The sequence below is a fragment of the Scomber japonicus genome, chromosome 23 (assembly GCF_027409825.1).
Source record: "Scomber japonicus isolate fScoJap1 chromosome 23, fScoJap1.pri, whole genome shotgun sequence".
In the NCBI taxonomy this organism is placed as follows: Eukaryota; Metazoa; Chordata; class Actinopteri; order Scombriformes; family Scombridae; genus Scomber; species Scomber japonicus.
In genome coordinates this window covers 10,912,660-10,936,869 of record NC_070600.1, presented here as the reverse complement: position 1 = coordinate 10,936,869, position 24,210 = coordinate 10,912,660, and the positions used below count along the sequence as shown (strand labels likewise).

The window sequence follows — 24,210 nt, the reverse complement described above, 5'->3', positions numbered from 1 at the left end:
ATAGCAGCAAAATAGCTGCTGATGACTAAACAAAGTTCAAAAGAGAACACACGCAGAGATGATGAGACGGGCTAAGTGCATGGATGAGTACTCTTAAATCAAAGTGCCAATGGGCTTTTAATAGCTTTATGTTTGTACGCTGCTTGCCAAAAGGTCTACAGAAGTGAGTGATGGCATGAATTTATTTTATTTTTTTAAAAGTTGTACGTGCAAGAAAAGGAAAAGAGGAACAGGTTCTGTTAATGGCTTAACACTATAAACAAATGTCTGGAAAAATCCTCAAAGCCAAATCCTAAAAGCGCTTCTGCCAGACTGTCCTCAATCTGGGAGTCATTTAGAGAGAGAAAATACAGGCCCTATAACTCCTGCAAAATCCTCTGACAGCGAGCTAAAATGAATAGGCTGAATGCCCACAAACTGAAATATGAACATATAAAACACAATATAACCAGTATGAAACTCAATCAGAGCGTGACTTCTTCCTTTTAAACTCTTTAAAAAAGGGGTGAAGACCTTTTTCAGTTTTTTGTGCATAATCCAAAACAAGCAGGTGCAATTCATTAGCGATATGGCCAATCACTGAGTATTCTTCATGTTTAAAAAGGAGCAGCCTTCATAAAAACTGGGGACTCACAAAGGGACAGATTTAACAGAAGCAGCCAAAATACCCTGAGATTTTAGTCCCTAACATGGGTCAAGTTCCAAAAACAGTGGATCCTACAATTCCCACAATGCAACTCATTTCATTAGACTCCCCCAACATCTGCCAAACCCTGCACCTACACCTGTGTTGTGCTGCTGTTCGACCTATTGCCAAGATGACCCAGATGACATCATCAGGGTCATTTTTTCAGACTTGGAAAAAAAAATAGAACTGTAATGATTAGTCAATTAATCAATTAGTTTATTGAAGTTAATTGTCCAGTCATTGTTGATGGATTGGTTGCATTCATACCTCCATGAATTCAGAGACTAATTTAATACAAACTTGTTGTGCAGCTAACAATGACATTTTATATGATTAATACTAAACCCGGAGAGGCAGCTCAGATTAAATTTCCTGTTTATAATGTTACACTCATGCTTTAACGTACAATACATTCACAATTGTGCTGCAGGGATCTTCGATCAGCTGTAAATCTGTGCTGGCGATCGTTTTGCACATACATGGATGTGGTACGCCCTTTTTCCTGAATGATCAATAAATCAATTTAGAATGAATTTCCTCCCATGCAAGCGTCAATGTACACACACACACACATATATAGGTTTGTTGGCAATCACAACAAAGTGTGGCCGTCTAGCTAACTCTTATGCCTGTAATACATATCAGCAGCGATGTGTCACTCCATTAGAAGTGTAATGTTGTGACATCTTGTTACCTGTACATGTGGCCTTGGTTCTGAAAGCAGCAGAAGTCTTTTTGTTTTGCTGTCTTTTAGGCCTGTATGAGAGGCTACTGGACAAAGCAACGGATGTCTTGTTATTCAGACCTCCCACGCACAGCTCTCAGAGGAGGACACGCACTTATTCAGGCTTTTTTTCCCCTTCCCTACCTCCCTCCCTCCCTTCATTTTAGTTATTTCTCTCCCTCTTTACCCTCACTAATTTTCTTCCCTACTGCCACAACTCTGTTCCTTACACAAAGTGATGCACACTGGAGAACCGACCACAGTTTATTATAAGCATGTTTTTCAAAAAGCCCCTTGAATGACACATCAAAGAGTTGAGGACATTTTTCTTGATGCATTCAACTCCTATTCCTGGAATACTATTGTGCTTGTGTAGAAAAAAAAAAGAAGACTTCCATGCATACATAATTGAGCAGAGATCAAACAAAATGCCAGCTCGCCTGAGATACAGAGGCCTCTGATTTAAGTCGAAGGGCATCGATGTCCGAGGAGGGGGGGGGGGGGGGGGGGGAGTACAGCCTGTGCTCTGTAAACTGCCTCAAACTGGCAACAAGAGCAAAAAAATAAATCAGTTTTGCAGTTCCTTTTATTTTTGAGGCATTTTTGATACATCTATTTGAGTCGATTACAGGTCAGCGTCAATTTACACATCTAACTGACATCATTATCCAGTGCAGTTTACCATGATGTGCATGACAGGAGTTCTGCTTCAGTTTGACGTAGCGCGCTGTTGCCACATCGCCTGACAATTCGAGGATGTTGCCATTACTGTCGAGTATAGGATAGTGTGTCACGCTGCGGGCTGTGCTGCCCCTGGATGACTGCTGGCTTCAATCAGACACGACAGAGCGGCAGAATTTGATTTTTTGGTTTGTGTGACTGTTGTACAACTCAATACTTATCAAGTGGTGTAACCAGTGGTTTCAATGGTAAACCAGAGAAACCAAAAGGGGGAGACGGGGACACGATCATGCTTTAGCTGTGATATTAATGACACAAACACTGTAATAGCTGGTTTCTAACTTGGAGTAAAATTGCTATAATCACCATCATGATGACGAGCAAAATACAGACCTACAATTTAAGTGCAAACATTCAATCTATAACTTGTTTTGAAAAATGCATTTAACAACATTATCGGAGGTATGGCAAGGCTTGACTACTTTCCATTGTTGTACAATAGTTTAATATTTAACTGTTTTTGACAATCTTTTCACAGTCCTTTGAGGATAAACTGGCCAGCAGAGGGACAATGTGCACATTAAAGTGTGTCATCACCACCCTGTCCACCTCATCTGAGTAATACTGTCTAACATTACAAACAGGAACTGTAGGATCTAGAGTTACCTTTGTTTTCATAATGAGTGGCTGCTTAGTCATTGAAAGGCTTAGAATAAAAAGTTACAGCTGCTCCATTATCCTATACTTGTTTGTTTTGTTTTTTTATCTAAATGGCTCATAACATTTATATGGGCATCCGATTCAAAAGAATTTCCTGCGTTAAAAAAAAGGTCATCATTTGAAAGGAAGATGGCACATACAGAACTGAGTAGCAAAAACTTGCTTTAGGGCAAACCTGTGGCAGAGTCCAGCTCCTGATGTCACACCACAGGACAAACCAGACACTCTGCACTGCTGGACAGACACAAAAACAGGCATGCAGCTGTGGCAGAGAGGCCTGGCTTTTAGTGAAACTGCTCTGTAGTTGCTCAGCTCTGGCGGCACACACACACACACACACACACACACACACACACAGGCAGAGAGGCACTCAGACTACAAGAAAGCAGCGCAGAAAAGATGCACACATGCATACAGGCTACACCTTCACAATACATGCACACAGATGATTAATGTATGGCTGCGGTCTGTCTGTGTGATGTTCAGGAGCAGAGATGGGAGGTGTGTGTGAGCCAGCTGTTATGACCTTTACACGTCTTACTAGGGGTCAACATGGCGTTATCTACCACCAACTGCAACTATCCATACAGACAGATAAGAGTGCTTCATTCGACGTATGAGACAGTAAATAAGATGTAAAGCACAAGATTAAGAAATGCTGACACAGAGCTCCAATGACCACTCCATTATCCACCAATCACCTTATAGTAAATGATTCCTTGCTCACTCTCACCAATAGCAGGATAAAGGAGGAGGAAGCAGCTAGCGTGAGGTGCTGTGTGTGTGTGCGTGTCAGAGCGCAGCATGCTACCCCGAGGGTGGCTATGATGTAAGAATGGGTCCTGCTGATTTATATACACTGACAAGTACTCAGACTGTAAATAATGACACACATATACACGCGCAGTCACACACGTATACACTTGGCAGTCACTGGGCCCACACGCAATTATGAGTGGCCTGACACGTGCCCCCCCCCCTCACGCACCCACGCACACGTATATATCGCTGCGGGCTTCACTATGCTCAGTGTGTCCACATCACCAGCAGCACCAGAAGAAAACATCCTGTGCTCTCTCTCTGAACCTTACACACAGCGTCAGCCTATACACTTTGAATGAATGTGCAGCTGTAGGATGCAGATGGGAGGCTAAGTCTAACAGCACAAGCACCTGCTGCCTGACAAGCTGATGGGTCATGTCTATTAAAGCTGCACAATGAATTACAATCTTCATTAGGGACTCAAACTGGATGCAGAAATTCTTCATCACTTGCATTTGTAGAGCCCATGCATAAAAAAAAGAGAGAGAGAGTGTCTCCTGATTGGGTGTAATGAGTGGTATTGTGTTACATAAATAAAATCACGCAACATGAAGCAGCATCAAGCAGACAGGACAGAACAGCATAGAGGTAGCTGAAGCCTAATACAGCCTCAGTGTTAACTTTAGTCCCAAAATGACTCCCCAGATTTTTTCAGCTCAAGCTCCCCAAATTAAGCCTTGCATGATTTTTTTCGGGCGTGTCCAAAATTATAAGTAAGAAACGTGGCATCCAATCGAAACCACAAAACCATGATTCCCCAATTAATTTAACTTCTCTTTCCTTTCGATGGGTCTTTAACTGCTGTAGCCTCTGCAGCCTTGGCTGATCACACTGCAGCTATAAAACTATGGAAAGTATGCAGGGCTCATCTATGCTACTCTGATATGGTCTGATAGTCACTATAAAAGCCAGGGACACTGATACCGGAGGAGAACAGGCAATCAATGATGGGGCTTAGTGACAGATTAAACCCTACCTGCTTCTTAACAGTGAGACAGAGGGGGAGAGAAGGAGAGCTAATACACACATACAAACTGGGCTTCCTGTAACCTTCCCCCCCCCCCCCTCCTCTCTGTGCTTTCATGTCTTTCCCTTCTTATCTCCTATAGAGTGGAGGAAGAGCGCCAAGACCGCAGGCTTCACATGTCCTTCAAGGACACATTAAAGCTTTCGTTCCTTAGTTTCTTACTAGCAAAACGCATTTAAATTAATGAAATGTTCGACTGCACGCTCCCGCATTAAATCTCACTGATAGGCTACTTATTCACTAATGAATAGCATGAGCAGGACTAGTTTAGCTACAAGGATATTGTTTTCACCTAGAAAGCAAATTAAAATTCCTGCTAATTATTACAGGATTATCCTCAAGTAACAGGGTTTGTCTTTTACATACACACACACACACACACACACACACACACACACACACACACACACACACACACACACACACACACACTCACTCTATGATTGTGTAACAGGGTTTTCTTGCCAGTAGACGCCAAACTAGGGCACATTAGGAGCCTCGGGGTCTCATCCCATAACTGTGGTCAAATGACCTCCATTCACACTGACAGCAAAGCGGTCCGCATTACTATTGATCAGATGGTTATTGTTTCCTGCTCTTCAATCTGAAAGGAAGCAAACGATGACATATAGTAGATGATATCTGATCCAGCGATGGGTAAGCTATTCCATGGCTTTTAGGCAAATTAAACAGTAAGCTGTATCTAATGTATGTATGTCAACGCAATAATCCATTTCCGTCACTGCATGCTTTTCATCAGATTTTTCTACCACTCTGTCAGCTCTAAAGGGTCAGCATATCCCTTCCCTGGACTGAAAAACAGATAGGATTGTTAACGTCAGTCATTAAGCTAAATGACACAGTCAATCCGTCCAAAACTTTGAAAACCAAAGCAAACACCTTATTATCTAACAGTACTGAAAGTCTCAAAAAATGAGTGGTTCATCTCTGGAATTGTTTTCATTCCTCCTCTTGAATGCTAAAAAAAGCCCCCCTGTCTCCCTGAGGGGAAGGTATAATTACATCAAAAGGCAGAGAGACGGGGAGCTTCTGGTCTATTTTTGAACAAAACCATTATGGGGTCAATGATCTATGTTTAATTAGGAGTGTGAAGCAATTCTTCGTGAGTTATTAGGCTGGATTTGGATTTTTTTTTTTAATCCTCTTGACAAAAGCTCTAGATAACTGAATGTTGGCAACAACAAAAAAAAGACTAAATGTGATGAAATTCATTGTTTATACAAAATGCTAATAGACAATTAAGCACTCCCACTGGATGGATGGCTATTCTCCTGGTGCAAAAGAGAGCCTTTCTTAACTTCCGGGTTATGAGAGCTGCATCCTCTCCGTTTGCCTAAAACTATTATACCCTACCAGAGTTAATGTTTGGGGAACTTGGGCCGAGATGACCCCACTGAGCTTCAGTACGCTGAAAAGACTATGACGCATCCACAGAGACTCAATTTCAGCTGTCTGCTCATCTGATCCAAACAAATTGGGGGCAGCATATCTCCTTATTGCTATTATCACTCCCTGAATAGTGTAAAGTTTACAGTGAATATGTGCTATGGTGTTGTCAAGGTATAAAAATGCTACTGAGCCAGCAGTAAATTACAAAAAAAGCTGCACCCGTCAGATATTGGAAGCACTAAATAAAAAAGTTAGAAAATAAATTAGGTGTGTGAATCACAAAATGTCACATTTATTTTAGTACACAAGTATCATATGGTTACTTTTTAATGTCTGAGTGATGAAAAATGGGCCCCTTCCAAAATATTACATATTAAATCATCATTACTAACAGATTACTAACCTGTGAGCAGCATTTAAATCTAAATAGTTCAGATGATACTTCATTAAATTTATGATTGACCAGTACTGATAAATCCCTGCAGCTCTAAATTATTCTAATAAATACTGTATCTGTCACTTTGTGCTGTAAATATTTGCTCTAGTCTCATTTAAATATTATTCTTTCCTGCAGCAATGAACTAAGTACTCAGGCGTCATTTAAATTTCATCTCATCTAATCCAGTATGCTGAGGTGCACTGTGAGACTGTCAGAGCTGAGCATCTACACCACCCAAAAACAGCCAAAAAGCATTTAACTACTTCCAGGTACTTTCACCAACATGTATCCTGATGAATTATTTAATCCAGCTGTGAAGTTTGTATCATTTATACCTCTCATCTGGTTGATTCTTGTATCTTTTGGGGTCAGTTATATTCGGAGTCTATTTGTTTGCCTATTTTCATGTCATTTCCATACACTCTTGTACGAGGTGAAGCGGTGAGACTTGCTGGCTGGCATGGTGATCAGGGCGCCCTTGCTTATAGCGAGTCTGTCCTCATTCATGTTGAAGTAGTAGGATGTACCGGACCTCAATGTCCAAGTGTCACCTTCAAGCTTAGTTCACTAAACTGTTAACACATCAGAACAGTAAATCTTCCTTACATACAGTATGTAATGAGAAAACATTATGGCGCTTTTCCACTATACAGTTCTAGCATGACTGGACTCAGTTTTTTTCTATGTTTCCACTAGGGATAGTACCTGGTACCTTTTTAGTACCTACTCTGCTGAGGTTCCAAGCGAGCCGAGCTGATACAAAACGTGACATCAACAGACTGCTGGCCACTGATTGGTCAGAGAGTCGTCACTGGAAGAGTCTTGAGCCGGCAACAGCGTTTCGGCTCAATTTTCTTGCTTTGTGTGTGACAGAAAGCCACATACAGCAGCAAGTACACCACTGCCTCCATGACCTCCATTGTTTATGTGTTTGTGTCACGTATAAAACGAAGTCACAGCAGTTTCATGTAGCTGTGGCATGACGACCCCGCCCACGTTGAGTAGGCACGTGTTTGTAATGGAAAAGGTCGTTCCTGGAACCGTCGAGCCGAGCCGAGCCGTGCTAGAACTGCCATGGAAAAGAGCCATTAGAGGCACAAACTGGAGCTTAACTAGCAGTAAGAAATCCACTGAAAATTATGACTAATTTTCTTGTGTTTATTTCCACATGCCCTCAAGCTTAATACAGGTTTTTATTAGTAACATTTCCCTTCCAACAACTTAACTATAAGCTGAACACACCAAATGTGTAGATCTTGAAGGCATGTGTAGATTTTGTTGTCTACAAATTGAGCAGTGTCTACGGGGGGGGGGGGGGGGGGGGCTTGTGCTCTCCATCTTCAAACCAAAGCAAAGTTGATGGCTATTCCCTAATTTAACAGCACAGGGAAATTTATAATCGATTTGGTATTGGATTTTCAGTAGCAAAAGTACTGACATATTCCCAACATCAAATATTTGTTATGTTGAAAGTTGTAGTGGCTGTTGAGCTTTTGCTTTTTTTGCCTACGCTTGTGGTTTCCTCTGAAGAAGCACTTGTATCATCCATCTATCCGTTTGACTTTTGATACCGGTTTAAACTAACTTAACACTGTTGTGAATCTTTTTTTTTGTAAGTGTGCTATCCCTACATGTAGACTGTGTTTCAGGCCTTGGCAGCAACAGCATCGTGTCTTTCTGCCAGGGGTTAGTGGTTTGGCCTTACTAATAGGAAGCAGTGCAGACAGATGGGTGTGTGGAGGTTAATTTCAGGCTTTGTGAGAGCCCTTTTGTGAGGCAGCACTTTTTGAACACAATGTTGGCCCTTTGTTCACATGCAGTGCTCAAGTACAAAGCTGCATTCCTCGTCATGCTGCATATCGAGTTCAGTGTTAATGTCCACTACTGTCTGCTGATCCTCATGTAAACTCAATGCTGTTGGCTAGCGGGCGCACACACACACAGACACACACACACACACAAACTGGGGTGGTGCTCACTCACTTGTTCAACAGTAACTACACCGAAGGGTTTAAAATTTCACACTACGCTGAGTTGTGAACACACGTATTCCAGGAAAAGTGAGCGCTCTCCTTTTTACCTTTTCATTCTGTTCACTTTGCAGTTCCAAGAACCAAAGGATCGTAAAAAAAAAAAAAAAGCCTTTAGATGGGAAGACGTGTAACTCAATGAGCTTTACTTACTCTGTGATAGCACGCTGTGATGACAAGGCAGGAAATGAGTTTCAAATTGGGGGAACCGCGGATGCAGATTATGTGTGGGTGGTACACTTAGGAAACAGGGAAGCACATATACGCACAGACGCTGCCAATTCCAGCCTGGGAGGGAGTGTCAGTATCAACTGAGACCAAATACTAAAATCCAAGAGCCACCTGCCAGAAACCAAGGTAAAACTCCTCGACTGTCTGCCTTAGGAAAGGTGTTAATGTCTCCAGTATAGTGTGTGCTATTTCAATTTGGCATGCCAAGTTATTACAGTCGTTGGAAGTTACTGTGCCTGAGCCAGCGAGGCTGTGAAAGAGAAATAATGCCATACAGGTGCACATATAATAGGGAAACCATATATAGGTATGGAAACACAGAGATGCTGACAGAGTTCATTAAGTACAGGAGGTCAAGTACAGGTGCTTTCATTTTTTCAGCTATGCAACTTTAATGTTGAGGTAGCCCTAATTAACTATTGTTTCGCAAATGTCACAAAAAGGTTTGCTCTGATCATTACAAGAGCTACCAGCCAGAAGACACATTTCACTGGCATCTAGAGGAAATTTCATTAACATTTGAACAAGGTGTCATTCCAATAGAATGAATTAAAGCTAGTAAAATAGCTTTGTTTGATTTTTTTTTTTTTTTTTTTTTTTTAAAGTATATTTTTTCGGGCTTTTTTTGCCTTTAATGGACAGGACAGTGGAGACAGACAGGAAACAGGAGGCAGAGAGAGGGGGAATGACACGCAGGATAAGATCGCTCGACTCGGGATTCGAACCGGGATCGCCTGCAGCGAGGACTGTAGCCTCAACACATGGGGCGGGTGCTCAACCCGCTGAGCTATGCTCAACCCCAGCTTTGTTTGATATTGACTTAACTTTATATCTCAGTGAGGATATGTTAAACCCACTCAGTGATACTCCAACACACATTAGCTGTACATGAGTGGACGTGTTATTACCAATATTTGTTAATTATGAGTCAATAACTAAGAGTTGTGTGATCAAGACAAAAACTGAGTCTCATTTTATGCAGACACATTGAGCTCTGCAGCAGAGTAGCTACTAAAACAACCCATCTGGACAGTGATAAGAGATCACTATCTTGCAACCTGTGGGTGAGAGAAACTCAAACTGGTGTAAAGTACCAACAATCCGTTTCCTGAGTCGGCCTCTGTGGCACGGATGAAGATGGTTAGGGAGGTGCGATGTCACACATGCTTTTGCAATATGGTGTTGAGATTTTACACCACAACGAGGCTGACATAGCTGGCACTGTGCAGGGACACAATGAGACTGTGAGAATGATGGATGAGGAGATAAAACGACAAAACAAAAAAAATGGAAAGGAAGCAGCGTCCCGGGGGCCGGCTGCAGTTTGTAACTCGGAGAGAAGAGTAAAGTAAAGCGCTCAAGTTTTTGGTTTTATTTTAAGCAGCCTGTCGATCCACTTTACGAGGGAGGAAACCGAGCATTGTGGAGCGGGGCTGACATGAGACAAACAGGGCCGGCAGACACGGGGAGGAGATGGAGCAAAAATAAAAGTGTTGTGACATGGTAATTTGAGGAAGAGGAGAGTGAGAGTGCCGCAGAAAGACCGGTTGAATCAGGGTTTCACTCATGGGTCATTAAAAACGGCGATAAACCTTGGCTAAGTGCACTGAGGGTAAAGCCAGCCAAATATACACCCCTCTTCCATGAGAGGCTGAGGCAGCACAGACATACCAAATTATACAACAGCACATCAGAGCTCCCAAATTAATTTATTTGGAGACACATGTCTTGTTGTGGAGCCTGGTAGGATTAGAGACACATACAGCTTTCCATTCCCTGCTGTATTTTTCTACATTCTTAAAAACACTGCCCTCCCACTGATTATAAAACCTTTCCTCACTGCATGACACTGTCCTGAGAGAGCAGGATATCACCTATGATATGTTTCATGAACAGTGACTACATACTAAATGAAGGAGGTATAACCAGAAATATAAACTAGATAATGTAACAGATGAAAATCCTAACTTGTGGGTGAAAAATCCTCCCTATTCATTCACCATCTATACCTTTTAATATACAGTGACAACAGCATTCAGCATTTCCAACAGAATACAATTTCCTAAATCAATTATCAGCCACTGTACGGTTTTATAATGTAGTATAGTAAAGTCAAGATATTTAAGAACACTTCCAATTCATGTCTGGAAGGCGCCACTTTTGCCGTTTTACAGCATATTCTTAATTGAATTCTTACAGCTGACCAACTGATCGTTCATTAATCATCAACATACCGAGCAGGCAGTCATACAAACGAGTCACAAACCCGGTGACCCCTGCATGCGCTTTCTGTCAATGGTCAAACCTATTTGCTGTCCTCGGCGGTGACTCAATAACCGATGAAAACCGCTGTCAGCGCAACAGAGTTTGATCTAATTCAGAGCCACAAACAGGGTTATCCCATCACTCAGTCTAAGCGCCTACTGTCTTAAAGAATCAAGTGAATGTATGATGTGCTGATTGTGATGCTTTCCCCTAAAAAACCCCCCTCTGTGAGCTCCACATGTCAGCGGTCAGAGTTTTTGGGATCAGGATTAGGACTGTCGCACAAGCCAGAAGCGAGCCAAGCGGGGCCGTTTTTTTTTTCCACTGAGCTCAACATTCAAGGAAAACAAGTGAGGAGGACCGAGGGACAATTTGGAGAATTTGGATCCTTCGCTCCCTTTCTATTTCACATCAGAGTGCAACATTCCCAACTGTCAGTGCATGGCGAAGCACACAAGCACGTGGTGTTTGCAAAGCCTGGAAGTATGTCCGTGCTTCAAAATGGACGCTGACAACTGTTCACTTGCGCGCAAACAGCGGACGCCCACATGCTTCTATACATGCTACAAAACATGGCATCAATTCGTCTTCATAGCTGCAATGTGTGGGAAAAAAAGCAAACCTTCTGTTGATCTCTGTTCCGGTGAGAGAGAGAAAACACACACTATATCTTCCAAAAGGGTCAAAGTCACGCAAGTTTATGTCCAGGCTAATAGAGACAGGTTTCATTCAGATGCTTTACAAGCATATGTGAGAATGTTGCTCTCAAGATCCAGTTGTTAATAGACAAATGTAGCATTAGACTCTGACAGCATTTTGACTCCAATGAGGGATGACAGGATCCCTCGAGGAAGTGCATGTGATTACTATAGACTCTCAGACATACACACACACACGCAGACCAGTTCAATCTCCCGAGGTGACTCACAATGAGAGGGCGTAAGGAAAGGAAAGCGACACGTTCTCTTTTGGAGCGTTGGACAGTCACAGGCAGATGTATGCTCACAGATCTTATGAGGAGCAGCTGCAATTGGACGCAATTTTATAAGTGCTGCCTTTAAAGCCTGGGTATCTTTTCTTTCTTTTTTTTGAATATATAACCTCTTCTTACACACACATTTCACTTTCTACACAGAGCAGCCATATGTCACTGAAGCCTGTTAACCAGGAACACCAGTTTAGTGGGTGACATAACATTACATAAGAGATTAGGATGATCTTCCGTGGAATCATATAAAAATATGTTCAGTCATTGGCAAAAGTCAAAAAGGTCAGCCGAGACGTGTTTCAGTCAGTGTCATGAGAGGGTGTAAAGACTCATGTTTGGTCAGTGTTCTCAACAGGTGAATCATATGCCTTAAATACATATACAATCAGTGAAGCCAGTCAGCCAATCAGACAACTGATCTGCCAGACAGTGTGAGAGAGTGAAGCAAGGATTGCAACACAGCAAACTGCCACAAAACGGTGACAGTAGAAAGTGGGCCTGACGCCAGCAGAGCCCTTTGCTTGTCTCCTTCTATTCCCAGCTGGAGGTATCTCCCTGGACTTCCCAGAGGGCCTGGAAGATGTTCGTGCCAAGCGGCGCGCATTTACGAATTCATTGCCGACTCAAAAAGCTGACATCTGGGCCCACCTACAACAGAGGGTTGGCCTTTTAATCCCCTCATGTGGCGACATGATAAAGGCATGGATTAAAAAGCTAGCCAGTCATCCAGTAACTCAGTCAGGCAACACTGCTGCCTGCCTGGCTGTGCATACTTGCATCATCATCATCATCAGCAGCTCCAGTGCTTCACTTACACTTTACTGCACCGGGGAGGCAGGATTCAGCAGATGCACAAGGCCTGGCTGTGGTCATATATCTATAATGCACAGTGCCATAAGACCCGCTGTGCCTCGTGACCTATAAAGGGCCTAGAGGCATCCTTCTGCGCCCGTGGATAAACACTGAAGTGGTTGATCAGACAAATGCAGTGACAACAGATTTCAATTAATATAATGGACACACTCCTACACCAATGTATTTAGTATGTATTATCCACCAGACAGGCTTACTGGTATCTCTGCATTATATAAATAAATACATTAACCATAAAATGTCACGGATGGTTAAAAAGATAGCTGTAGTACAGTTTCTCTTTACATTACTATGATCTCTTTAAATTAAGACTCACTACACAGGCTTTTGTAAACACAGAGGATATCCCATACATCTCTGTTCTGATTACAATAGGAGCTGAATAAAATGATATCTACAGTACCAGTCAAAAGTTTGGACACACTTTCCCATTCTCATCAATGTACACACACACACACACACACACACACACACACAAACAGTGTGCTTACATCCTCTACCAGCTACACCCACAAGTTTTATTACAACATAGAATACATTATTTGTTAAAAACTATTTTTATGCTATATATTACAACTAAAGAAAAAATCTCTAGACAAAATTTATTTCAAGAAATACTAAATGATAGACGTCTGATTATATTTTTACTAAATGAAATGAACATATAACATTTTGGAAATGAACTGGCTGTACCATGCTGTTGTACGGGAACTCGGTCTCCTCAGTGATCCACATGTGGCTGTTGCAGTCTGGCAGGTCGGGATTTGGGCTGCCCCCCAAATGCGGTTCCACCTTCGGGCCGAGTGCTCCCAACTGCTGGACGCCTTCCATATGCCTGACTGCTATGACAGTCTGAGGCACGTACAGCCATCTGCTCTGTGCTGCGGTTGATTCGCTGTCCATACTCTAACTGTACTATCCAGTTTTCGTCCTAGCAGGGTTTACTTAAGGGGTCGTCTAACGGGATTGGATCATTGTATGGGCGTAGTAGTGGGTTTGGGTGGGTGTTGAGTCTATCATATCTGACATGTTCGTTCCAACAAATTTCATCCTTTTCTAATGCTGACATATTTCTGTTTTTTCACTCCAGGGGTTCATACTGAAAACACACTTCAGCAGTATTTTTGCATTAATGTCACAGTGGGAGCACAAACTGGCCAACACACAGAGCTAAGCCAAATATTTTCAGCATTTAGCTTGTTAAGATAGTATGCCCGGAGCAAGTCAATGCGTCAGACAGTTTCTCACGATACACATATCTAAAAATCAATTCCTGAATCTGATGACCACTGATAAAGTGCACTGCAGTGACCACAGGCTATAAAATCACAGCCAGCTGCCAACAATAGCTATAATCAGAAGAATAGAACTGGCAGCTTCCTCAAAGGACTCCTTATCAAAAATAATATTGTTCCTTCTTTGAACATTGCCCCTTCATGTCCACTTCTGTCCCAATCAAGACTGTGGGAGGCAGTGAAAGATAAGAGGCACAGTCACAGCCTAGCAGTTTTGGGGTGCAAAAAGAAATGGACAGATTGAGACAGTGTGGGGATTTAAGCCACCGGGGCAGGAACTCCCTCACTTAAGTGTCAATCCAGGGTGCTCTACAAGCTAAATCAGGCTTGAGAAAAGAAAAATAGGTGACAGAAGTGACCCGGGGTCAAGGATTACTGACTACTGCACTGTTATGTCTGAGTTAGATCACACACTTTGGGTGGCACAGTATCAGCCAAACTAAACTTAACCCTGGCATGTATTTTAAGCTGTGTGAACTATGTATACTCTTCATATACTAACCTGAGATCAAGAAAGGAGGACACATCCACTGAAGTACCTAGTCCATGCAATCAAGCCCCACACACAACTGCAGTAATAACGTTTCTTGGAAATACTTGAGCATGTAACTACTTAAACGTGTTAAAGCAAGCTAAGCTCTTTCTAAATACATAGGCATACGTATATGACTTGCTAGCACCGTGATGCAACAAGGCACCACGTGTCCCAAGACTGGAGGTCATTTAATGTCTATTTTTGTGGATGTTCATAAAGAAAAGTATTAACAATTAAATCGAGTTAGCTAACGTAATGACTTATGTTTTGATTTTAAGGACAGACTACTGTTAGTGTACCTGCACCTTACTGTTAATTTACAGTTTACATTAAAAGGTAGAGCGCATGAAACGTCAAACAGCCACAAAACAAAACAAATACGTGTGAGATATTAATTCTAAAAGAGGGGAACAACAAAGACTTCCCTTCCTTGACCTCCAATCTCAGCCACACTTAGAAGTTTGATGTTGATGTCCAACTCTTTAATCCACGTTGAACAGATTTAGCTGTGTCAGCCTGAATGAAATTACTACACCTGGTTTAAAAACGTGTTTGGCCCTTATTACATCCTCTACAGCTGTCATTAACACCGAGGACTATTATTAAAAAAGCGTCCACTGACACGGCTAGCCTGTTAGCATCGCCACACAATGCCAGCTCTTCCCAGCGAGCTCTCTCATTGCGGTGAGTTGGTTGGTGGAGGTCCATTAACAGCAAGTTGTGGAGAAAAATATGGTAGTGTCACTCACCTTTTTCATCCGTGGTGCTTCGGCGACGGTGCCGTCCCGGTTGACAAAAGCCTCTCCGCCGTTCTGCTGAGGGTCCGTCCGCTTCATAGCCGACGCCTGCGGCATCTTCGCGGGGTTCGGGGTGAGCAAGCCCAGGCTGCCGTCCCCGGCTTTAGCGGAGGAGGGCTCCGCTGTAGGGGACGCAGCAGCAGAGAAACCGGCCTCGTGTGGGTCGTTTCTGGCGAGGCTTTTGCCCTCCGAGGTCGGTGTCATCGGGGATTCAGCCGGTAAGTCTTTGCCGGTGGGGACGTCTTTGAGCTCGACCTCTGCCATTTTCGCTGCCACAACCTGGACTGACATCGCTGCAGTTTCACAAAGTCCTTTTTTCCAACACAGACAGCGAGTCGAGCGGATGTGAGCGGTGGAGAGACTGTCGCTAAGTGCATTCTGGTCTTCGTAGTTCATCAAGTATCTGACAAATGTATCCCCCAAGCCCCTCCCTCAATAATAACAATCACCACACCACTGATATCTTAACGGTTAGTTAATCAAGATGATGAAAACAGTAAATCCTTAACACATATATTCCATTTATCTGAAAAACAAACTTAACTGGCAATGATACTACATTTCCCAACAGAGATATCGCTACTACGAAATGTATTATGGGAAATGAAGTTTGCGATAAAAGAGGACAACACGAAACTACAAAACAAAGCGATTTATGCCAGATAATGCCCCCTGTCTTAACACACTTGCATTCAAAAACAAGCTTTTCTTGATTACATCCTTATTTTTCATGTCAGATGTACAACCTCAACCTGATGTAAATCCTGATTCATTTTGACATATTAAGGGCATGCCTCTACATCTCAAATTCCTCTACATAACAGTTACTCTTTAACCATTGTTGTCTGAGGAATGTATTGATAATACTTGAAATGTTCAATCAGTGTCAGTCTTTAGGCTCTAGTGATTCACTGGACGTGACAGCACAACACATAGCATCACATTACAGCGCTCATGCTGTGGATATGCAGTATGTCATATGAGAAAATGGGACTAATAGTAAGGTCAAATGGTAAAAAAGTGATCCACATTGCCACCTAGTGTATTTCCACTATAGCCAAAGAGCCATTCGGTGGAGGAAAATGAACAAACTAAAACTTTTTTTTTTTATATCTCAATTTTATTTTCAAGTCTCAGGTGATATTTGTAAAACAGCAATATTGAAAACAAGCAGACTTAATGCAGAAAGTGTGATATCCAACAAATTGCTGACATAAGTCAAGATAAATGGCATTCAGAGCTCTTTTGTTAAAGAAATCATATTCAGAAATACACAGACTTTGGCAATTCAAAGGCTTTAGATTTGTGCTCCATCACATATCAAAAAGAATAAACACTGTACAGTTATGTGCTGCATTGCAGCCTAGAAATGCAGCAAGCTTAGCAAATACAGAATACAATTACTTGTATTCTTTTACTATTGCTTCATTTGTACATGACCAATTTCTGTAGGTGACCTAACCTAACATGCTGGGTGTATCTTCACTCATTCATACTACAGAGAAACAAACTGCAATGGGTAACTGAGGCTAAATGAACAAAGTCCACACATACTGTATTAACATTCAAGCTATTGGGTCAAAGCCCTTTACCACTGACCTGAGGTATGTTATTTACAAGGCTGCCATGCTGGTACATTCTCAAAATACAAAAATCAGGCAACTAAACAATGTTAAAAAATACAGCTCTGCATTGTATCATAAGCACACATTGGTGTAGCAGAAATGTGCTCATAAAAATGTCTCTGACAATACAGTTTGTTGCCAAATTGTACACTAAAAATGAGAGTGTCCAAAAATATGCATTCAGTGTGTCTTTCAAAGTTAAGTGCTCTTTTTACGACGCACCCCTGAAAGAGAAGTCCTTTAGTTGAGGCGTTATTCCAACCTGTGAAGCCGCACAGTGTTGAGGGAAGAAAAATTCACCAGCAGCTTTTTGTTGCTTGTAAAAACTACGACGCATTAGTTTTCGAATATCCACAGGATGTTCACGCCAGATAGGCCAAGATTTACTCTCCTGGAGGGAGTGAAAGAAAATGAAAAGCAATTTTATTATCCCAAAAAAGACAGACAAGGTCGAACTCATCATTTTCCATCAGAACGCAATTTGCACTTCAGTATGTGACCTTTGTGTCGAAAAGGAATCAATATGTCAAACTACTCCAAAATGACCTATACTCATTTCAAAGATTATTTTAGAGCTAGACAGCCTTTAACAGGATTTTGACAGCTGTAGTAAATCATCAGTAAAGTAGCATAAGTACTCACCCCAGCATCCCTGACTCCTTAGTCTTAATGACATAGAGGAACATGAGGATTGTGTGGAACAGGTTGTTCCTGCCCTGTAAAGGAAATCAAGTTGGAATCAAAGTGTTACTGTAAAGTAAGACGCTGTGAATTGTTCGTGAATTAGATGTTAGTTCTGTTGTCCTGAAATTACTAGATGACTTTCTCAGATGACTACAGGTGGGGATTACTGATATGAGTAAAGCTCCTACATGCTAAGATCCATTATAAGTGTATGACAACATCAAAAAACATAAGATGAGAACCATGTGTACAAGCAAACTAACAAACCGTAAAGGTAAGGGGGGAATAAATATATTGATCAGTTTTATCCATGGTCAAAATTAATTCCTACCCCATATGTGTGTAATACCCATGTAAGAACATAAGGATTGACAAGCTTACAGAGAGCTGAAAAATAGACTTATTTCTCAACTGTACTGTGTTGTGTTGTGTTGAAGCAGCTCTACTGTGCAGAATATACAATAATGTGTTAATGTACAATGCAATGTTACACCTTTTATTGTAATTTATTGTATTTTGCCAATATTTTTAATCCTTCAGGGTGTCAAAAAAGATTGTTGATCTTATGTGAGAAAGGTGTAGAGAGATTTGATTTCAGAGCATAAGCTGTTAAAACATTTTTAAGAGCCTGAAAAAGTAGCAAAATGATTGTGAAAATGAAAATGTGTTTTTCTTTCAGGGTTGTCACCTTGGGTAGACTGTAGATGTGTCCCTGGTAGATGAGCTGGTAGTGAGGGGGAGTGGTGCTGCTCTGGTGGACGCAGAAGAGGTTCTCCTTGGTCACATCTATAAAGAGTTAAAGCAAATTAGACTAAAACAGACTCACCACTGTCTGCTCCTGTGTGTGTGTGTGTGTGTGTGTGTGTGTGTGTGTGTGTATGTGTAATTACCAGGCTTGTCCGGGGTGTGGCTGAAGTGCTGTGCAGTGAAAGTCTTCCCGTCTGGGTACTTGGGGTGTGGGGGCAGTCTGGAGTCCAAATATGTACAAAACACATGCATGAGGATCTGGAGGGATAGACAAACAGTGAACTCAGTAAGGGGAGCAAAAGTATTACATAGAGGTATTTGGCTGGTGATCCGGCGCTAAAGAGGAAATCCACTCAGACAGACCGTGCACTTAAGAAACTCAAAGAAGACCATGTACAGTTTCATACAGATATTTGTTAAGCTGTCTGTTAATGGACACATGCATGTATTTGAAAAGTGAAATAAAATTATACTAACTAATCCCAACATGGTGAGCCTGCTTTTCACTGACATTTGCTTTGGAATCTGGTTTAATCCCCAAGACTTTTGCGGACAAGAAAAAGTTGAGCCCTTTTAATGACGAGAGTGTAGCACAGCTGCACTGTCTGAAGTAATGAAACATTATCTACTAAAGTCTCCTCATGGTAGCACTATTCTCCGTCAGAATATATTTCATAGTCCATTTCATAGTCCAGACTGTTGAATAGAGAAACAATGTTAATTACCCTAAATGAACACAGCATTTGGAAAATTAAATTAAATCTATAAAAATACATATCAAAGAGCTTTATGAATGGAAAGATACAGATCAAAGACTGGATTTGAATCAGTGCAGCAGTTGTTTTTGTATGGTAACTGATTGTGCCACCAGCTCACTATCCATGTATGTGTGTGTGTGTATGTGTGTAGACTCACAGCACAGTCAGTGGGTACGTCTGTGTCCCATTTTCTGTTCTTGAGATCACCACCACCATTCCAGCGAAAGGAGCTCATACATCCACTGTGGGCCAGCTCTAACCGGGCAGAATAAACACAGCACAGACTTATAGCAAATACAAATTTTGCTTCAGGCACACACAAACGCATACATACTGTACTGTTGAACTCACCTTTTATGCGATCTACTACATATTCCTGGTTGGGAGTGATGTCCAGGTACTGGACAATAGAGTTCATTGTGGGGATGGACGAGGCTTTCATCACAGCTGCCTGTTTCAAGCTGCTGATGCTGGCCTCTGATGGAGGAAACACAGAACTAGTGAGACTCCAAAATGACCAGAAAGAGATAATGAAATCACAATACTGACTGCTGCCATTGCCAGTTACTGTTTTTTTTTTAAATTTTTGTTCAAAATGTGTGTTATAGACTTTATCAACTACCTGTTTGTCTGAGAAAAATCTAAAAAAATAAATTCAAAAGAACTAAATTCTGCTACTGTAACAAGAAAATATTCCCTACTTAACCCTGCATGTTCATTTGATATTCAAGTGCTATTGTTCTTTTTTTTAATCCCCCAAAACATAGAAAACTCAAAATATATTTGAAATATTTTAACATGTAACAATTTCATCCAATTATTATCATTACTTACAAAAATGTAACATTTCTAAGACATGTTTAATGTGATTTACGTCTCTGGTTGCTCTTGGCTTGCTCTTTAACCTTCAGGAGATGGTGCATTTGTCACAATTCATGTTCTCTGCAACTGATTTACCTCCTATCTGGAGTTCAGGGCAGCCCATCCTCCTGAGCTGGCTGTTGACAGAGTCTATTTCCTTGACCAGGGGGACCAAGATGGTGTCACTGATCCACTGCAAAAGACACAAATAGATTTCCTTTTCTGATGCATTTTCTTACTAGAATCATGTGTATGTGGTATTTTATGTACAGCAGTTTGAAAACAAGTCTCTTGAGTATGTAGTTCTGTAAATATGTTTGAACACTCACATTCCTAAGCTTGGCTGTCCAGCTATCAATGCGGTCCACTACAGGGCGACTGGTTGTAATTCTGGCCCACACCTACATAACATGAAGGGGGAAAGATATTTCATGCAGACTCAAAATGGCACATGTCTCATTTAGGGCATAATAAAACAAGAAACAAAGGCAAATCTTATTTACAAACCTCTTCTGCAGCCTGTTTGGAGCCCAGGTCAGTCTCATCCTTGTGTGCAGACGGGGCCTGAGAGCGTGAGGCAGGCTGGTACAGGAATTTCCTCAGACTTTGGGCATAATCCCCCACTGAGCGATTGTAGTTCCAAAATGTTGGACTGTGGCTTGGAGACACAGACTCTGGACTCCCTACAGAGGGCACCAATTAATCATCATCAGTTCTTCTCACTTAAAATAAATAATATATAAATAATAAATAATATATTTCTTTCTTTCTTTTTACATTATTTAAGATGATTTAATTTTGTGTATATTTTGACTGATTATATCTGAGAGGTTTCACACTACAATTCTACATATTCTAATGTCAATGTAAATAATTGATATCAGTATTCTCAAAATCATCAGTACTAGCAAAGGATTCTAAAAACAATCTGCCTGTCTCATATATACCAACGACGCGACGATGCTGTACCTAGCTGGCTGCGATGACCCTTCTCCTCCTCGGTACGGAGAAACCTCTCCAGGCTTTTCAGATCTTCCATGCAGTCCTCCTTGCTTCCCGGGGAGTTAAACACAGAGGGTGAAGTACGGTACCGAGCCCTCAAGCTGGAGCCTTCTGCTGGCCCAATGCTGCTCGGGGAATAGGGAGAAGAGCCAGGGGAGGGACTGTAGTTTAACACCTGGAGGAAAGAAAGCAGAGAGGTTACATTTCCAAAACTCAAGCACACTGGTGTTAGTGACAGATAAACATACCTTTCCAAAGGCCACTGAGGGTGAAAAGGGCCCCCCTGCACTGCTTGGAGTGGATGGGTTGCTGAGAGGAGGGTTGTACCCGGGCACAGAGCTGGGAGAGAACTTGGGGCTGGTCGTTGCTGGTCGCGAGGGACTGAAACTCAGCACGCTCTGGCCCTGCAGCGGAGATGACTGCGCAGGAAGTGGGGTTTCCTTCTTCTCTGGCTTCTGGGGTGGAGAGGCCTGAATACCTGCAAGGGGACAGACACCAATCAGAACTCATCCAGCATCAATTTAATAATGATCATATAACAAGAGAGATAAAAATCAATTCTGTTGGTAAAAAAAAACACCAAAAGACTCACTTGTGTTTCTCAGACCAAGGAGTCGATGCTGCGTAGGGGATACAGCAATGCTGGAGGGAGCCATTGTGTATTTGAAATATTTCCAGAAGTCAAAAAGAGCATTGAGACTAAAGAGAGACGCTAGCACCAGTTCTGTATAGCAGGACAGAAGAGAAGAACACTCTTACTATAGAAATACTTACAACTTGCAATTAACATTTTTCAATAAATGAAAGAGTTGTGGAACCTTACCAATGTACCAAATAGGCCAGTAGGTGATGTTGTAGTATCTACTCAGCAATTTCCCAGACCTAACAGAAAAATTAAACGGCAAAGCAAAGATGTGAGATGAAGAGACACTGAATCAATGCTACATTGCCACAGAACACATAAGAACAACTCACATTTCAGTGTAAATCATGCCAGCCAGGGACATGTTGAGGACAGCCCAGGCGAGGACCACCTGACGAGCCTGCTCCTCCCTCCTCATCCTCAGCGCCCTGTCAATCATACTGGGCATCCCCTCCTTCGACGGGGTCAACATGACTTTACCTGACTATTCCGGCTGAGACAATGAGCAGAGAAAAGCGACACTTAAGAACAAGCCCTTTTCAATAAATCCCCACGAATACGTAGATTGCTTTAAATCAATTCATCTTTAGCTAAAACATCAAGTGAGATGAAGTGGTCGCATGGCTGGTGTAGCAGAGATAGCTGACCTGCTAGCTAAACGATTAGCTAAAGTTAGCGAGCTAATGTATAAACAGTGCGGAAATTGCAGAGGAAGTATGGTTTCATTTCATGGTGTATAGCGAAAACTGCATACTGATAACCCAATAAGAATACTAGCAAACTACAAATGCAACAAGTAACAAACTTAAATCATTCATACCACGCTAAAATGAATGACAACTGCGGCGCTGCATAGTTTGTATTTTCAGCGGAAGATGCATAATGTACTTCCGGTGGTAGTTCATTCTGAAGAAGCGCCACCCGCATTTCCCCCCCACCCGCATTCAGTGAAGACCCGCCCACCTCTGCCTCTGATTGGCTAATACTCGATGCCTCGTTATATTGCTTTGGTGTGGGGATAGCAAAAATGGGAAAAATAAATAAAATACTATACACAGTAAACTGGAACTTTGTGTAAATAAATCTGCAATATATAAATGTACAATAAGCAGAAGTACCTGAGAATATATACATGTAAATGTTCCTGAAATGACATACAGAATATACCCTGATACAGATGAAAATATCCATTAACAAAATATTAGGAACACCATTCAGTATAATGTACCTCAGTACGCCACTACTTAGTAAGATAAAATAACATAGATTTTAGTTATTATTTTTTTTATTATTTTTTGTTATACAAACAAAGTCTTTGTAATTTTAACTATGAGTTACTCAAAGCTAGACAGTGACACTTTTCTGAAATTATTAATAAGAACATCAACAACACTCGTACTCTGTTTGCTACGGTTGATAAGCTTACAAACCCCCCTAAACAGATAGCTCCACAACTCCTTTCCACAGAAAAATGCAACGAATTTGCTTGCTTTTTCAGTGAAAAAATCCAGTCCATAAGGTTAAATATCAACACAAATCAACAAAACAATAAAATGTTGCAATCCCTCAGACCTCCCAGGAATAACTCAATTGCAATGTCAGAATTTAAAACAGTTGACCAAAAAACCATAGAGGAAACAGTGCAGCATCTAAAACCATCAACATGCTGTCTTGACACAATGCCATCAGATTTCTTTAAAACTATTGTGAACTCTGTCCAAACAGATTTGCGACAAGTAACAAATAGCTCACTTAAATCAGGTGTGTTTCCTAAACTCCTAAAAGTAGCTGCCATTACGCCACTCTTAAAAAAGAGAACGCTGGATGCTTCCATGTTAACCAACTACAGACCTATCTCAAATCTTCCTTTTATAGCCAAGATCGTTGAGAAAGTGGTTTTTAATCAACTCAGCAATTTCTTGAACTCCAGTGGCCTTTTTGACAAATTTCAATCAGGCTTCCGATCTAACCACAGTACAGAAAAAGCTCTTATTAGAGTGTTAAATGACATAAGGTTGAACACTGACTCAGGCAAGGTGTCAGTTCTGGTCCTGTTGGATCTCAGTGCTGCGTTTGACACTGTGGATCACAGTATACTGTTGAACAGGTTGGAAACTTGGGCAGGACTCCTGGTCCTGGTTCAGGTCCTACTTGGAAGAGCGGAGTTATTTTGTGACCATTGGAAGTTATGAATCTGATCGAGTGGCTATGACATGTGGAGTTCCTCAGGGGCCAGTTCTTGGACCCCTTCTGTTCAGTCTATATATGCTGCCCTTGGGTCAAATTCTTCAGAACTCTAATGTAGACTATCACAGTTATGCAGATGACACACAGATATACCTAGCACTGTCTCCAGATGACTACA

The 24,210-nt window shown here is 41.6% G+C and overlaps 2 protein-coding genes across 2 annotated transcripts in view; both read right to left on the bottom strand.

The window, feature by feature from the left end:
* Positions 1-15,839, bottom strand: part of ahcyl2b (adenosylhomocysteinase like 2b) — a 41,595-nt gene extending 25,756 nt beyond the window's left edge. Inside the window, exon 1 of the mRNA XM_053313881.1 lies at positions 15,478-15,839. Within this exon, the coding sequence (XP_053169856.1) occupies positions 15,478-15,816 (339 nt within the window). The 5' untranslated portion in view covers positions 15,817-15,839. The remainder of the gene's footprint in view (positions 1-15,477) is intronic.
* A 1,468-nt stretch (positions 15,840-17,307) lies between these two features.
* Positions 17,308-22,696, bottom strand: tmem209 (transmembrane protein 209). The gene is made up of 15 exons (XM_053313882.1): positions 22,666-22,696; positions 22,178-22,338; positions 22,026-22,084; positions 21,795-21,926; positions 21,451-21,680; positions 21,170-21,377; positions 20,708-20,883; positions 20,530-20,601; positions 20,297-20,393; positions 19,691-19,816; positions 19,497-19,594; positions 18,725-18,839; positions 18,523-18,620; positions 17,793-17,866; positions 17,308-17,541 (listed from the first exon to the last, which is right to left on the bottom strand). Exons 2-15 carry the CDS (start codon positions 22,315-22,317, stop codon positions 17,487-17,489), a joined length of 1,680 nt encoding a protein of 559 aa, XP_053169857.1. The 5' UTR covers positions 22,318-22,338; positions 22,666-22,696; the 3' UTR covers positions 17,308-17,486.
* Positions 22,697-24,210: the final 1,514 nt, after the last annotated feature.

Excerpts from the sequence above, each read along its gene's own strand:
- tmem209 (XM_053313882.1), bottom strand. The coding sequence starts at position 22,317 with ATGTTGACCCCGTCGAAGGAGGGGATGCCCAGTATGATTGACAGGGCG. Across the intron at positions 21,378-21,450 it reads CCTCAGTGGCCTTTGGAAAG|GTGTTAAACTACAGTCCCTC; the intron begins GTATGTTTATCT and ends TCTTTCCTCCAG. Across the intron at positions 20,394-20,529 it reads GGACAGCCAAGCTTAGGAAT|TGGATCAGTGACACCATCTT; the intron begins GTGAGTGTTCAA and ends TGTCTTTTGCAG.